Source organism: Populus euphratica, unplaced genomic scaffold (assembly GCF_000495115.2).
Source record: "Populus euphratica unplaced genomic scaffold, PopEup_1.0 scaffold2.1, whole genome shotgun sequence".
NCBI lineage: Eukaryota > Viridiplantae > Streptophyta > Magnoliopsida > Malpighiales > Salicaceae > Populus > Populus euphratica.
In genome coordinates this window covers 1,726,797-1,743,469 of record NW_011499846.1, presented here as the reverse complement: position 1 = coordinate 1,743,469, position 16,673 = coordinate 1,726,797, and the positions used below count along the sequence as shown (strand labels likewise).

The 16,673-nt window shown below is 29.9% G+C and overlaps 1 protein-coding gene across 4 annotated transcripts in view; it reads right to left on the bottom strand.

Moving 5' to 3' along the window:
* LOC105130292 (wall-associated receptor kinase-like 14) overlaps positions 1 to 7,163 on the bottom strand; it is a 13,788-nt gene extending 6,625 nt beyond the window's left edge. Inside the window, exons 1-3 of one of the 4 annotated variants that reach the window (XM_011032745.1) lie at positions 6,010 to 7,163; positions 4,964 to 5,038; positions 3,931 to 4,800 (exon numbers count right to left, since the gene is read on the bottom strand). In XM_011032745.1, coding sequence (XP_011031047.1) covers positions 3,931 to 4,800; positions 4,964 to 5,038; positions 6,010 to 6,721 — 1,657 coding nt within the window. In that variant the 5' untranslated portion in view covers positions 6,722 to 7,163. Of the gene's footprint in view, positions 1 to 3,442; positions 4,801 to 4,963; positions 5,039 to 6,009 lie in introns of those variants that run through there. The other 3 variants (XM_011032737.1, XM_011032727.1, XM_011032753.1) reach the window with 3 other exon arrangements.
* Between the last annotated feature and the right edge of the window lie 9,510 nt (positions 7,164 to 16,673).

Here is a 16,673-nt window from a genome sequence, read left to right as displayed (position 1 = left end):
CCCGGGGCTGGAACCGGGCCGGGTTGATGAAAAAATAAGGTAAGCCATGACCCGGCGTGACCCGGACGACCCGACGGGTTGACCCGGAAACCCGGACGACCCGGCAAAACTTAGTCAAAAACCCGGTGGTAACCTGTTGAATTTTATTTATTTTTTATTAAAACGATGTCGTTTTGAATTTTTTTTAAAATAGAAATTGACCCGGCCGACCTGTTCGACCCGATCAAAACATGGTGACCTAGTCAAAACTCGGAACCCGGGCCTTGGACCTGGCCAATCATCAGGCCGGGTTTAAAAACTATGACCGGGACAATTAAGTTTAATTTTGAAATAATATTATTCTGGTTAAAAAATAATAAAATAGAATTATAGTGTAATCGTGTGTATATATTTTTATTTTTATTTTTATTTTTTTTCATTAAAAAATTATATTATAAAACTCCGCTACGTAAACATGTTATATAGAATTATATAAAACACCATTCATTATTAAACATGAGAAATCTTATAATGTTTAAAATATAATTAGTGACATTTTATGAATAGCAATTTAAACTCATAAATTACAGTGTTTTTAGCATGTAGTGTATGATTATTTAATTATTAGAAAATATTAAAAACAATTATTTAATATTTTTTAAACCAAATATATTTATAGAATATACTCAGACCCGGCAAAAGGTGAGTTAAAATGGAGTTGCTGATGTGGAATAAATTAATGACATGACATGTTAATTTACGAGGCACGAGTTATAACTTATAAAATCTCACGAGTTACCGTTTTAAAATCTTGAAACACAGCCGAGGAATCTCCATTTCTTTTTTCTTCTCGAACAAACAGGAGTTTCATTGAATAAAAATAGAGGCCAGGGCCCATGCTATACCCAGAAACGATAGAAATGCCGAAACGGCCTCGAGAAACAAGGATGCATACCCAGGCCTGGAAACACTCGAAAACCCCAACCCATCTCAAAGTAAAAACTAATTAAAAAACAAAACAATCATTTTTGCTATGACAAATTTTTTTATCCTCCAGATTATATAAATATTTATCAATTCTTTTCATTCACCATGTATTTCATTCAAATTTAAATATATATTTTTTTAATAATAAACAATGCTGTTAGTACATAATTTATCATTTTTTAAAGAATTCTACAAGAAAGATTCACCTAAAAAATTGATGCGTTGATGGAATTCCTTACTTCTTCTTCTTCTTTTTTTCTTTAGAAATCAGGCCATTTCTATAAAAATAAATAAATTAAACAAGGTAAAGTAGATTCGAATACAAAATTAAATAGAAACATACAAAAAAAATAATAACTGAAATATTATATCAAAATGTCATTAGTTAAGGATGTTTAGGATGCTGATAATAATTTTTAAAAAATAATTTTTATTTAAAAATATATTAAAATAATATTTTTTATATTTAAAGATTATTTTTAACATTAATAAATTAAAATAATTTAAGATTATTCATAAAAAATTATTTAAAAAAAAATCTGATATGACACTTTTTAAATGCAGTTGTAGTTAACTTTTTGATCGAGTGTATTTGGTTTTGAGATATGATGATTTTTTTAAGTTTCAACACAATTTAAGTACAAATAATATTTTTAAAAACTAAAAAAATATATTTTTATTTTAAAAATACAAACTATTTTCTATACAAACACACACATGTACAATATATGTGCTGTGCTGAATCTGAACCTCACGGTCCATTACAAGAAGATTTTTTGCTTCCATTATCAAAGCAAAATTGATGCTTTGACAGGGATTCCTCGTTGATTTGTCTCAATAACGTCTATATCTTATCTTTTTTATGGAAACAAATTCATATTAAATTGTGAATCCACATCGTCTCAATGAGCTAAATCCTTACTGTCTTGTCCATTTTTTACATAAAATTCTTTTTTATGAAGCTTGAAATTATCATTCAGGTATCAGGGCTGTCTCGATTAAACATCAAAGGAGTTTTTCAAACTATTTATATTATTAAAGAATTTTTATTTTTTAAAAATGGATCATTCTATTAAATGTAATTAAAGAAATTGTTAGGTTTCCGGGTGCTTCTGAAATGATCTCCATCACAAAAGAAAATTGGATGGGGATTTTTCTTTGATTCTTTAATAAGGCATTAAAATATAAAATCTCAAATTCTCTAAATGTTATCCATTCAAGTGTCTTTCTCTCACGTCACGTATCTTCTCGAGAAAATAAGAAATTCTAATTTACTGCACAATTAATACAGAAATTATTTGAATGTACGTGCAGCTAGCATTAACTTGAATAATAAATTTGATCGAAGTTTGACTAAAAAAAATCTGAATAAATGGTCAATAAGCTACATGCTTGTTTATTATTATTATTGGAATAGTTTTAAGGTTACAACACACGTGCATTTGACCGATGAAAACGCGGTAATAGTAACAGTGGTCGGAAGCTGAAAGGACAACGGTTTGACTCTTTCCTGCCTTTGGCATTCGAACAGCATCAAGTATGTTGTGGACCTTAACCTGACCATTCTTCGGTAGAATCAGGCATTGAAAATATTCATGAAATTGACCCTCAGCCACAGCCACAGCCGCAACCACCGTCATGCTGGCTACTCCAAACAAAATTTAACACATGCGCAGCATAAAGCCGGTGGCCGTGGCACCCTAGCTATCAGCCGCACTTTCTGTTTCTAAGATTTTATACACGTTGCTTAATTAACTTGCAATGGCATATTGCAACTCGACAACACGAGTAATAAGCAAATCAATGTAATTAAGAAGCATATTTTGGCTTTCCTTTGTCACTGTGGACGAGGCGGCCACAGTCCACAGGATGTGACGACCAGCTCTCTCGAAATTAAATCCCCCACGTGGATGAGAAACGAAGGACGGCCTCTTTTTGGGTTTCGTTGTCTTCACATGATTTGCAAAATGTATAGTTATTGGTTCCAAGAAAACGACGATAAGATGATGGATCCACTGCTATTGTCGCAACTAGCTATAGCTAGCTAGCCACACGATGGTTGCCCAGTAAGCATGGGATGGGGGGGGGAAGTTTTTTTTGTGGTCTAGAATAGGACTGCCATTGACGAATCATCGATGCAGATTGGTTATCTTTTATGGATGCCCATGGCCATCATGGTTAAAATAAGATTAGACCTTTATAAAATACACTATGGTAGATTGGGAAAGGCTCTCTTACTTCAGGAGTATTAACTACGAGGAACTTACTGATTTAATTATGGCTCAACCTATCATCATTTTACTATTATGTTTGTTTAGATTATTCAAAATTATATATCTTTGTGTTAATAATTTATTCAAGACAATAAAATTGGCTCAATTTACTGTTGGTTTATCCAAAGAAACAATTACCAGCACAATCTTGCAGATTTGGAAAGAAACAGGATGACAAGCAGTAGCAGCTTAAACGAGGAGGATTTTAAGGAACTGGGGCAAAACAAAACTGGTGAACAAAAAAACTAATATACATTGATGGTATCATAGGAAGAAACGATCTCAAATCACTCAACTATAACGTTATTTAGCAAACTACTCGATGAAGGAGAGCTTTGTTCACTTAACCATGGATCTTGAACAGACATAGGTGAATTATGATCGGTCCTTTCCGTTGACTTTCTACTGGCCTGTGTCTGCAAAACCAGCAAACCTCTTCTCTCTATTTCTGTTTTTTTAACCGTTAAGTTTAGAGGCTTCTCGCTGACATTGGATGAAGAAGAGCATTGGGGAAAATCTAATGAAGTTGTGCAGTTTATTTCCTCTGAAGGTGGCCATCTGGTAAGCATTATCTGCTCTAATTCTGCTGCAACTTCCATCATTGAAGGCCTGATGTCTTTATGAAAAGCGAGGCATCTAAATGCCAGTTCTGCCACTTTATGCACTGAAGAAAAGGTCCAAGCATCACTATGTAAATCAAGGAATGGATCAATGATCTCATCCAATAGCCCCCTGCCGATCTTGTCAATAGCAAGAGAAGCCAAATTCACTTCATCTTGAGGCCTCGAAAAGTCCAGCACCTTCTTTGCTGTTATGATCTCAATGAGAACTACACCAAAGCTATAAACGTCAGTTTTGTCCGAAAGATGGAAGTTTTGATGGTACTGAGGATCAAGGTACCCTGGAGTTCCTTGTGGGACCGTAGAGATGTGCGATATGTCAGTCATGCCATGTCTAGAAAGACCAAAATCTGCAACTTTGGACTTGAATTCGAAGTCTAAAAGTATGTTGCTCGACTTGATATCTCTATGGTATATCGGGGGATCAATAGCAGAGTGGAGATGGGCTATTGCTTTAGCAGTTTCAGTAGCAATGGCGAGGCGGACAGGCCAGTCAAGTCCATCACCTCTCACTCTTTGTAAATGCTGGCACAATGTACCGTTAGGCATGAATTCGTAGACAAGAATTTGCTCGTCGTTTTCTATGGAGCAACCTAAGAGGCGGACTAAATTCGGGTGACTCACAGAAGAAATGAGCTTGATTTCATTAATGACCTGCTCAATGCTGTCCACGTCTCTATGTTTGATCCTCTTAATGGCAACCCATGAATCACTGCTAAGTTTTCCAGCATAAACAGTTCCATAAGCGCCGGTCCCAATTCTTTGTTTCTCAGAGAAATTATTTGTGGCCTTCTCTATTTCTTTATAAGGATAGATGGGAATGCTGATATCTGCAGCTTCAGCGCGGTGGAGTTTTCTGAAGCTTTTGGCTTTTGAAATGGAATTCCTCCTCGCGAGACAGCAAAATAGACCCAGACCGACCCCTACTGCAGCTACAATGCCTGGAAAAGAACTTCAAAATTTAGGACTGCAATTTATGTTGTGATAGAAGAAAAATCCTCCCTGCCGAAGATCATTTGCATTCTTCTCATCACATTGATCAGTGGTGAATTATTCTTTCTGAATACTCCAGGAAAGTTATAGGTGATAGAAAGAAATGATTACCTCCAAGTAAAACAGCTGGTCTAGCCCCTGCTCCACATTGACCAGACAAGTACTTTGCAGGATTGCAACCTGCAGCTTCAACATCACAAAAACCACATTACTATAACCGTGACATGGAGGTTTCCCGGTATTCGAACATATCCCATACACAAGATCACTGTGAAACTAAAAGAATTTCTAGAAGCAATATCTATTTAATGCATTAAGGTTTTTGTCATTGACATTTTGCTTTAGGCTTTGGCGAACCGAACCTCTAGGCATTAGATCTCTGGTCTGTACTTAATCGACACTAGTCCATCAACAGTTAGCTATTTCATGTTTGAACAGAACCTTGATTCATGACACAAAATATGGAATTCAAGCCATCATTTCCTTCTCTGTGTTTAAATTGGAAATTTTCTGTGGTTCAAAACACATTAGGACACTTGCATTCCTCCAAAAGCCGGCATGTTTTAGAGTACCTAAAGGGCCCTGAGATGTATTGGATGAAACTACTTGTTTAAGTGAATGCTTGTTATTGGATGAAACTACTTGTTTTGGTGAATGCTTATGAAGGAATCCTATTACATAAAATAATATAGAATTATTTTTAAGATTTTATTAAATAATTATTTAATATGATATTAAAATTTTATTAATCAAGTAGTTACATATTCAAATTTCACCATTTTTATTCTAATTAATAAAAATAAAATATAAAGTAGTGTGAGTTTATAAAATCATTTTTAGAACCCCACCTAATATTTTAAAATTTTAAATTAAGATTTTTTTTAATAATTGAAATTTTCAGGTTAAAATAATTAAAAAAATTCCATCATATAATTGAAAATCATTTTATTTTATGATTTTCTAACCACTCAATGAAAACAAAAATGTTGAAATCATTTAGTTATAATCACAATTATTTTAACTATTATACTTGACCATATGATGTGATTAGCGAACTAATCTCTGACCCTAGGCAGCTATGGACAAAAGTAAATACATAAAGTATATTTTAACTTAATTTGGTAAATAGTAAGTTCTGGCAACAAAAACTGACCGACCTTTCCGGCAGCCGACCCCGGCAAGATATCCATCACCAATTAGTCCATCTCTGCACTGGCACCGAAATCCTGACCCTGCAGGTGATTCAACTTTAGTACAAATGGCATCCTTAGAGCACCGGCAGTCCCCTTGAAGCCACCACCATAGCTCCATCATCTGAGTCTCTAAGGAAACACCAGAACCAGTGAAAGACTCCGCTGAAATCGATGACAAAAGATACTTGCACTGGCTAATATTGGCCATGTTATAATCAAAGAACCCATTTGTTGTATCGGCCTTAGAAAAACAACTTACGCTGCTGTTATTTGAACAATTAAGTGACTCGAAATGAGTCCGCACGCTTATGGAAGGTATATTGCATGGTGAAAATCCAGAGGTACAGTTGTTTAGAAGAATTGCGTTTGTTGATTTTGGAGCATAGTTTTTGGTAGAAAGATTGTAAAGGGCTTCGACAGGACGATCACATCTGGGTTCAAGATTGATCTTTATTGTATCTTGGCCTACAATCTGGACTGGGAACTCATTGATAAGCATTTCACCATTTAGGCTACAATTTAAATGGATGTCACAATTGGCAGAGAATCCAAAAGGGTATGGAAGATGGCTGGGGCCACATGTTCTGTTGCAGCTGAACTTGATGGATGCATGACCTCCGATTAACGAAATAACAAAGATTGCTAAGAAGAGGATAGTATATTGTTGTAGGATCATATTTGTATTGTGCAGGCCTCAAAAGAAACTAACCAGCTGAAACTGATACAGGAAAAAAAAGGGTGGGAAATGAAAGGAGAGGTGTTTAAAGATGAAAGACATAAGCAAGGACTCCGTGCTCGTAATGGATAAGAAAATGGAAATTCTTGAAAGATTGAGATTTTGGGGGAGACTTTTAGAGGTAAAGATCGATCTTAAGGAGGTTGAGTTAGTGATTCTGCTTTGACAATATAGAACTAAGGTTTGATACTGACTGCCATGAACTTAATTTAGAGATGGGTGAAACTGTGGAATCTATACAAGAAGAGATGCAATGAGAGAGAGAGAGAGAGAGAGATTCTTCTTTTCACACCTCTATTTATCCTTTTCTCGTGTGTGTATAACAATATATGTATTCTTCATCTTCGAATCGACTGCTGTTTTGTTAAAGTTTTAAGAAATTTCATGGAGCTGCCATTAACTGATATGTCATGTTCTCTTTTAGTTTTTGACGTTGATGAACATAAAAGGAAAGCTTGAATAGTCAAATCTTATTTTAGAAAGAGAATCCAAATAATTAAAGAAGACAAAAAAGTTGAGAAAATTATGCAACATATATACTTTTTAAGGAATGTAATTACGACAAACAAGAAATCCAGATCACCCTTATAAAAAATTTCAATTTTTCAAAGAAAAAAGTTCCCAAAACAAGAAACAAATTTCTAAAAGCCCCATGAATTATATTCTTAAACGTCCATCTAAGTTTACAGCTTAATCTAGTGCTTATAGAATTGTAGAGTTTGGTGATTGGTGAAGAATTAGAGATTTGTAGGGTTTGTCAAGAGAATGATTTGAAGTGAAAACCAAGGCTAGCTATGAAATGCATGCATAAATTCCATTATTTTTGCATTTACAAGGGATTAAATACGAAGAAAACCTCTCTTTTTGTGTGCATATACTAGATTAAAGTCCAAGAATGTGATCTATATAAGATTTTAGAATTCTGTGTGATCTAAATAAGATTTTAGAATTCTGTGTTTCGGGTAATTTTTTTTTTTTGAAACCAGGATCCTTTTAAATGGGTGATTCTGATTTTTTACTAGCCATAATTGCATTCTTTGACAAGCATAATAAATTTTTATTCCATGATTTTCTTAAATCTTATTCTCATTTGATTATTCAGATCCTCTTCCAAATTAAAATTTAACTACCCATATTAAGATTTTTTTTTTTTATCTTCCACATCTGAACTAGAATAAAAATTGACTATCCATATCAAGCTTTCTTTTTGTATCATCCTAGTAAAAAAAAAAAAAAACTAGACGATGATGTAGCATATTAGTTAATAAAATCAAACTATAAATTAGTAGCCAAGGCTTGAGCATAGTAAAATTTCTACTTTGACTAAACTGTAATTAAGAGTCAAACATAATGACTCAAAGCAGAATTAAAGATCACTTGTCGTTTAACCAAAGGCAACTGAGGGGGTGTGAAAAGCTACTTTATATTAGAAAGATAGAAATCAATATCTGCACGACCATACCTACTTCAAACGTGTATCTTGAATGGAACGCTACCACCGGGGATTTACTAAATTAATTAATTTTAAAAGATATAATTTAATTGGTTATATTTTAAATTTATTTTTTAAATATTTATATAATTATTAATTTTAAAGACTATTAAATTAATTGAAATACACACAAACTAATCTAAATATCTATATTAATAAAAATAAATAAATAAAACAATGTGGCGTTTATACATCCGAATTGATAGGATGATCTCATAAATTAACCACTAGCGAAACGTTTTTCTAGTCAAATCCCAAACTGAGCATGCCTTGAACAATATCACAAATTTCCCGTGACCATGAGCCCTTGGGTTCCACATGATAAATAATATGGGTAAAAGGTAAGCTATAAATATAATTAAATACCATGCACTCCAGCCACACACGGCACTACATCATCTAAGCGGAGCACATGCAAGCAGATTGATCATCCATTTTTTGAAAATATCGTTGTAATCAGACAATTTTCACACCCCACCATTGATTCATAGTGTCATATTATTGATTATCTTGACTAGAAACACACGATTGCTTCCAAAATCAAAATTATTCCTTCGCTTGGTCTTGAAAGTTCAACACAGACAACCTAATCCGACATCTTTTTTCTCCCCAGCTGTGTCATCTTTTTATATAATATCGTTTTTTCCAGAGTAAGTTTTTCTTTGGTCACTTAGGTTTTGATTCAAGTTACAGCATAGTCCTGCAAGTTTAAAAACCTGTAACTTAGTCACTTAGGTTAAAGTTGCGATTTGTTATTGTCTTAAAATAGAAAAAACATTTACATACGTGTTTAGTTGAAGAAATAGATATAGAGACATAAAATAATTTTTTCTCTAAAATAATTTTCAAGTGGAAGTGTATTTTAAAAACAAAAAAAGGATAAAAGACGTGTTTTTTTTACATCTCTCTTCTATCTCAAAACACAGTAACTAAATACTATAAACTCCATGGATTCTTAGACATTAAAGGCGAAGTTATAACTCCATTGAAAACCAAGGGATTGAATAATAATTCATCTTTTCCTCTACCATGACATTATCATAAAGAACAATTGCTGGCATGTATAAAATTCCATAAGAGAAGACCATACTATAAAGGGACAAATTTGATGTAAATCAGTCTTGTTTTGAATGAGATTATTGTTGTTTAATAAGAATCTGTCACTTTCAATTTCCTGGCAAAACGCTAATTCTCTCATTTGTCGCTATCAGGATCGTTGCTTGTTTCTTGAATCTTATTCAACAAAACCGCATCAGAAGTCATTGCTATGCATCTGGCCAGATCCAGAAATTAGGGATGGAAATCATGTAAGAACCATGACGATTTAGTAATTTCTTAAATGTGATATAACTTAAATAATATTAACCAGAAGAGTTGGCAGTTATTTGTCACGAGCAATAGTAGTAATTAATGGATAAAACCATTTGACCAAGAAGAAAACATTGATTAGGGCCCCGGATTTCTTACCCTACACGGAGCTGTGTTGGATGCTCTATCACGATATGCTATGGAAATGGTTGAATAAGTTTCCCATAAACCAGGCCTAGCTAGGTTGGATTTGAAATGTGATCATAACCAATAATTTATACATCTATTAGTCGCCTCTCTTCTCATTAATGTGATGGAATAATCAGACCCGTTTATTTTTATATAAAATATTTCACGGATAAAAAATATTTTATATGTAAAATATTTCCGTAAAATATATCCTCACACTATTTCAATGTTTGCCTTAAAAAATATTAATGTGGATAAAAACGAAGGATAAAAGGTTTGCTACAAATTAAACTCTTCAAAACCAAGAAAACTATAATTATACACAGATATTTAAAATATATAATTTTATTTATCATAGCCTCCAATCACTGAAAGATAATTACAACTTTTTATATATAAAAAACCAGAAAACCTTAATAATACTAAATTAAAAAAATATCCCCTTCAAATATGAAAAAAATAAAAATAAAAAAATCATAATAAAAAATATGAAAAAAATTAACTAAGAAAAATATCTATTTTTCAAAAACAAAAAGAAATTCATGCATCAGTTTCCTCAAGTTGTAAGGAACTACTTCTCAAGATTATTAGAAACAGTCTTCTATAAAAATTATCTTTTTATGAAATGGTCATCCCATCATGGATTGCTGAAATCTATGTATGGGTCATCCTATTATGGATTGGACTATCCTGTGTTCTACCATCATGATTTTAAATAATAACAACTAATGTATATGAAAACAACACATTGTTCCTAGATATTTTTTTTTCAAGAAGAAACCTCTTCATCCCTTACTTCACAAGTATATCTTGTTCTGCAATTTTTTTTTTTATCAATGATTGTTCTACAATACATAATAAAACAAAAAAAACTACCAATGATCGTTGATCTATGATACTAGTTGACATAAATAAAAGTAAATGATAAAAGATTTGTTATAAATCAAAACCTTAAAGATCAAGAATGCCATAATTATAAGGAGATGTCCAAAATACATAATTTTATTCATCTCAGTTTCCACTTGCCAAAATGCTATTACAACACTTTATATAAAAAAATTTAGAAAACTCTAATAATACCAAATAGAAAAAATATTCCCTTTAAACAAAAAAAAAGCATCATAATAAAGAATAGAAAAAAAAATTAACCAAAAAAAAATTATTTTTTAAAAAAGCTCCTGCATCAAATGTTTCCTATAAAATATTTTTTAAAGGTAGTGGTAGAGAAGGTGGTGGTGGTGTGGTGAAGAAGGAGATGGTGGTGGTGAAATAAATATAATATTTGAATAGTTGGATGATATTATAAATGAATTACTATTTATAAAATATTTTATAAACTTTCATGAGTAGAAAATATTTTTCAATAAATAAACTAAGTTGGAATATTTATTGTAAAATATATTTCATCAACTAGTATTTTTGTAAAATATTTTATGAGAAACAAATACAAGAAACACTTTCTATAAAATATTTTTTGGTAACAAACTTAGGAAAATCTAAAAAATATTTTTCTATAAAATATTTCACGTAAAACAAACAGACCTCAAGTAAGACATTATTTATTATAGTTAAATACTTGTTTATAAGCTTGTTCTAAGTTGCGGTTCGAATCAATTTTTTTTAACATGAAAAAAAATGTTAAGGTTGTAGAAACTATTTGATATTATTATTAAACTCGACTCAACATATTAATTTTGAAACCTCTCAACCTAACTTCTTACTTAATCTAAGTTTAGTTAGATAGTGTGAGAGTTGCTCGGATATGACTTAGTCAACTTGGTTAGTCCAAAAACAACCCGACCGCCGATAAAAAAGCCCATAGATGAAATTGAGAAAAAAAATGAAATCAACAAAAAAATATCTCAACCCAACTTTTTGTATAGTTCAAGTTTAAAATTAAACTGTGTAGAAGTTGCTTTGATATAACTTAATTAACTTGTTAGTCCAAAAGCAACCGGTCAAACAGTAAAACAAGTATAAGGATGAAATTAAGGAAAAAAAATGATAGAATTAACAAAAAAAAACTCTTGATTCAATTTCTTGCTTAAGCCGAATTTAAATTAAATTGTATGAAAGTTGTCTAACATGACCTAGTTAAATTAATCGGTCAAAAAGCAACTTTAATGACTTGAAAAAGAAAAATCTAAAGATGAAATTGATAAAAAAAATCTTTTTAATTTGATTGTTTATTAAGTTCAGATTTAAAATTAAAATCGTGTAAGAGTTTAAATATTCCAATTGACTTGATTGGTCTCGAGGTAATTTGGATGATTGTTAAAAAAATTCAAGAAAAAAATTGAGAAAAAAAAGAAAATAAAAAATAAAAATATAGAAAAATGAAAAAAAATGGTGCTAAAGTGATGGGAAAAAAAAGAGTTCTATTGTTAACATAAATAATAAAACTCCACAACGCAAACCAATTTTTTTGCTAGAAAATGATAATGCATGCACAATGCTAAATGTTAAGGAAAGAGAAAAGAAAAGAAAATTTAAAATATAAAAAGGATTATTAAATTAATGGGATCTTATATTATAATTATAATTAAACAACTTATATTTTAAAATATGTTTCTTCTTAATTTTTTTCCCTGTTGTTTAGCATAATTTTTAATATACCAAATCAGTCCAACGTTCACTTTCCTTTCATCTCGTAGATGATTAATTTGCTTCTACCTTCAACGTTACACTACATGAGTAGGTAAAGAATAGTAGTTATTCAAGTAGGATAAGTCTGATTGGACTGATTATTGTGCTTTTTTTAGTGTGTATAACTTGAATTTTTCTTTTGTGTAAAGATAAAAATTTAATTCAATTAAAAATAATAGACTTTATATCTATATAGAATGAAACGGGAATTTTATATTCCTTCATTCATTTATTTTGTTTTGTTTTTGTGAGAAGAATGCTCATGAGTATTGAAATTGAAGGGCGCACGTATTATATTGGTATGGATTAGTATTGGGCTATAAAGCAAGGTTTGTAGGACAACATTGGACCCAACCCATGTTAGTGATTTTATGCAGAAAACTAGCCCAATCATTGTGCATGAAAAGTTGAGAAAATCATAAATTAATCATTCTACTTTTTAAATATAAATTGAACAATTCTTTTAGTTTAAAAAATTAATTAATTAATCCCTTGAACAACATTAATAATTTTTTAGTTAATAGTGTTTTTGTTGGTCAAGATCTCGAGTGCATTAATTATAACAAGTAATAAAGTAGATGGGTAAAATATTGTCCCATGAGAATTTGTAGAAATTATTAACAGGTGCTAAAATTATTAAATCACTATGATTATAAAAGTTTTGGAAACTAAGAAAGTTAAAACAAACAAGTAAGTAATTAAACGGTGTTGAAATCAAGTTAACAAATCCTGGGATTTTTTACTTTGCCGTAATTAATTCTATGTGAATTTCTTCATTGAATTAATCTTATTGAGTATTTTTTATTATTATTGATGATGAAGTTTTACTAATTTAATAACTAAACTTTTTTGATGATCAACGTATTATTTTAGTAAGTAAATTTTCTATATCTCTAAAAATTTTAAACTAGTCAAAATTTATTAGAAATAATAAAATCTTTAAAGATTCCATAAATTCCATAGATATCTCCTATAAATTTTTTATTTCATTTCAAACAATAATTGAAATAATTACAATTTCTCAGTCAAGACTGAATCCTAAATCATGCAAACTTTGATTAAGTGTTCAGAAGCATTAAGTTTAGAATGAAATACTCAACAAATAATGAATTAATTTAATCAATAAAGTATTTATATAATTACAGTTAGGATACATAAAAAATCCTAAAATAAAAAATTATTCCATAACTAAATAAAAATATATAAAAGAACTTGATATAATAAATATTATGGATTGGACTATCCCATTATGGGTTCTACCATCATGATTTTAAATAATAACAACTGATGTATATGAAAACAACACATTATTTCTAGATATTTTTTTTTTCAAGAAGAAACCTCTTCATTCCTTACTTCACAAGTATATCTTGTTTTGTAATTTTTTTTTTTATCAATGATTGTTCTACAATACATAATAAAACAAAAAAAACTACCAATGATCGTTGATCTATGATACTAGTTGACATAAATAAAAGTAAATGATAAAAGATTTGTTATAAATCAAAACCTTAAAGATCAAGAATGCCATAATTATAAGGAGATGTCCAAAATACATAATTTTATTCATCTCAGTTTCCACTTGCCAAAATGCTATTACAACACTTTATATAAAAAAATTTAGAAAACTCTAATAATACCAAATAGAAAAAATATTCCCTTTAAATAGAAAAAAAAAGCATCATAATAAAGAATAGAAAAATAAAATTAGAAAAAAAATAAAATTAACCAAGAAAAATATATATTTTCTAAAAAATCTCCTGCATCAAATGTTTCCTATAAAATATTTTTTAAAGGTAGTGGTGAAGAAGGTGGTGGTGGTGTGGTGGGGAAGGAGATGGTGGTGGGGAAATAAATATAATATTTGAATAGTTAGATGATATTATAAATGAATTACTATTTATAAAATATTTTATAAAACTTCATGAGTAGAAAATAGTTTTCAATAAATAAACTAAGTTTGAATATTTATTGTAAAATATATTTCATCAAATTGTATGAAAGTTGTCTAACATGACCTAGTTAAATTAATCGGTCAAAAAGCAACTTTAATGACTTGAAAAAGAAAAATCTAAAGATGAAATTGATAAAAAAAATCTTTTTAATTTGATTGTTTATTAAGTTCAGATTTAAAATTAAAATCGTGTAAGAGTTTAAATATTCCAATTGACTTGATTGGTCTCGAGGTAATTTGGATGATTGTTAAAAAAATTCAAGAAAAAAATTGAGAAAAAAAAGAAAATAAAAAATAAAAATATAGAAAAATGAAAAAAAATGGTGCTAAAGTGATGGGAAAAAAAAGAGTTCTATTGTTAACATAAATAATAAAACTCCACAACGCAAACCAATTTTTTTGCTAGAAAATGATAATGCATGCACAATGCTAAATGTTAAGGAAAGAGAAAAGAAAAGAAAATTTAAAATATAAAAAGGATTATTAAATTAATGGGATCTTATATTATAATTATAATTAAACAACTTATATTTTAAAATATGTTTCTTCTTAATTTTTTTCCCTGTTGTTTAGCATAATTTTTAATATACCAAATCAGTCCAACGTTCACTTTCCTTTCATCTCGTAGATGATTAATTTGCTTCTACCTTCAACGTTACACTACATGAGTAGGTAAAGAATAGTAGTTATTCAAGTAGGATAAGTCTGATTGGACTGATTATTGTGCTTTTTTTAGTGTGTATAACTTGAATTTTTCTTTTGTGTAAAGATAAAAATTTAATTCAATTAAAAATAATAGACTTTATATCTATATAGAATGAAACGGGAATTTTATATTCCTTCATTCATTTATTTTGTTTTGTTTTTGTGAGAAGAATGCTCATGAGTATTGAAATTGAAGGGCGCACGTATTATATTGGTATGGATTAGTATTGGGCTATAAAGCAAGGTTTGTAGGACAACATTGGACCCAACCCATGTTAGTGATTTTATGCAGAAAACTAGCCCAATCATTGTGCATGAAAAGTTGAGAAAATCATAAATTAATCATTCTACTTTTTAAATATAAATTGAACAATTCTTTTAGTTTAAAAAATTAATTAATTAATCCCTTGAACAACATTAATAATTTTTTAGTTAATAGTGTTTTTGTTGGTCAAGATCTCGAGTGCATTAATTATAACAAGTAATAAAGTAGATGGGTAAAATATTGTCCCATGAGAATTTGTAGAAATTATTAACAGGTGCTAAAATTATTAAATCACTATGATTATAAAAGTTTTGGAAACTAAGAAAGTTAAAACAAATAAGTAAATAATTAAACGGTGTTGAAATCAAGTTTAACAAATCCTGGGATTTTTGACTTTGCCGTAATTAATTCTATGTGAATTTCTTCATTGAATTAATCTTATTAAGTATTCTTTATTATTGTTGATGATCAAGTTTTACTAATTTAATAACTAAACTTTTTTAATGATCAACATATTATTTTAGCAAGTAAATTTTCTATATCTCTGTAAAAATTTTAAATTAGTCAAAATTTATTAGACATGATAAAATCTTTAAAGATTATACAAGTTCCATAGATATCTCTATCTTATAAATTTTTTATGGTATTTCAAACAATAATTAAAATAATTATCACTTTGTAGTCTCAAACTAATCCTAAATTATGTAAACTATGATTAAGTGTTCAGAAGCATTAAGTTTAAAATGAAATACTCAACAAATAATGAATTAATTTAATCAATGAAGTATTTATATAATATATATCTTTCAAGAGTACTCTTGAAAAACCAGAGAGCCGGGCGCCTACTGTCCTTGACTTCTTTCTTTTAAATTCTGATTGCTTTTGGTTCTAAAATACTACCTCCTCTCTTTTGTGGGATGTTTGGGGTATGTAAAAAAAATCCACCTGCGGTTTTCTAAAGAAATTTTTATAATTTGATTTTATCCTTTAAAGGAAAGGAAATCACTTTCCTACTCTAATACTGCTGTGTCATGGATTCTAACTTTTTTTTTTTTTTGGTATTGCGGGCTAATTTTGAAATCAAAAACATGTAAATTGAGACTTTTTTATTTCTAGAACAATTATAAAAAATTTAATTTTCTTTCCAACAAAATTGATAGTGTAATTTTTGAACATCTAACTCGAGATATAGATTAAAAATTGATACAATATCTAACTCGCAAGGATTTCAAGTTTGATTTGGACTCTGTATTTCAACTTGCTTTTGAGCTTTAACAAAACTGGATTCTTAGGCCTAGATGTTAACTCTTTATAAAAAGGTAGGGAACGCATA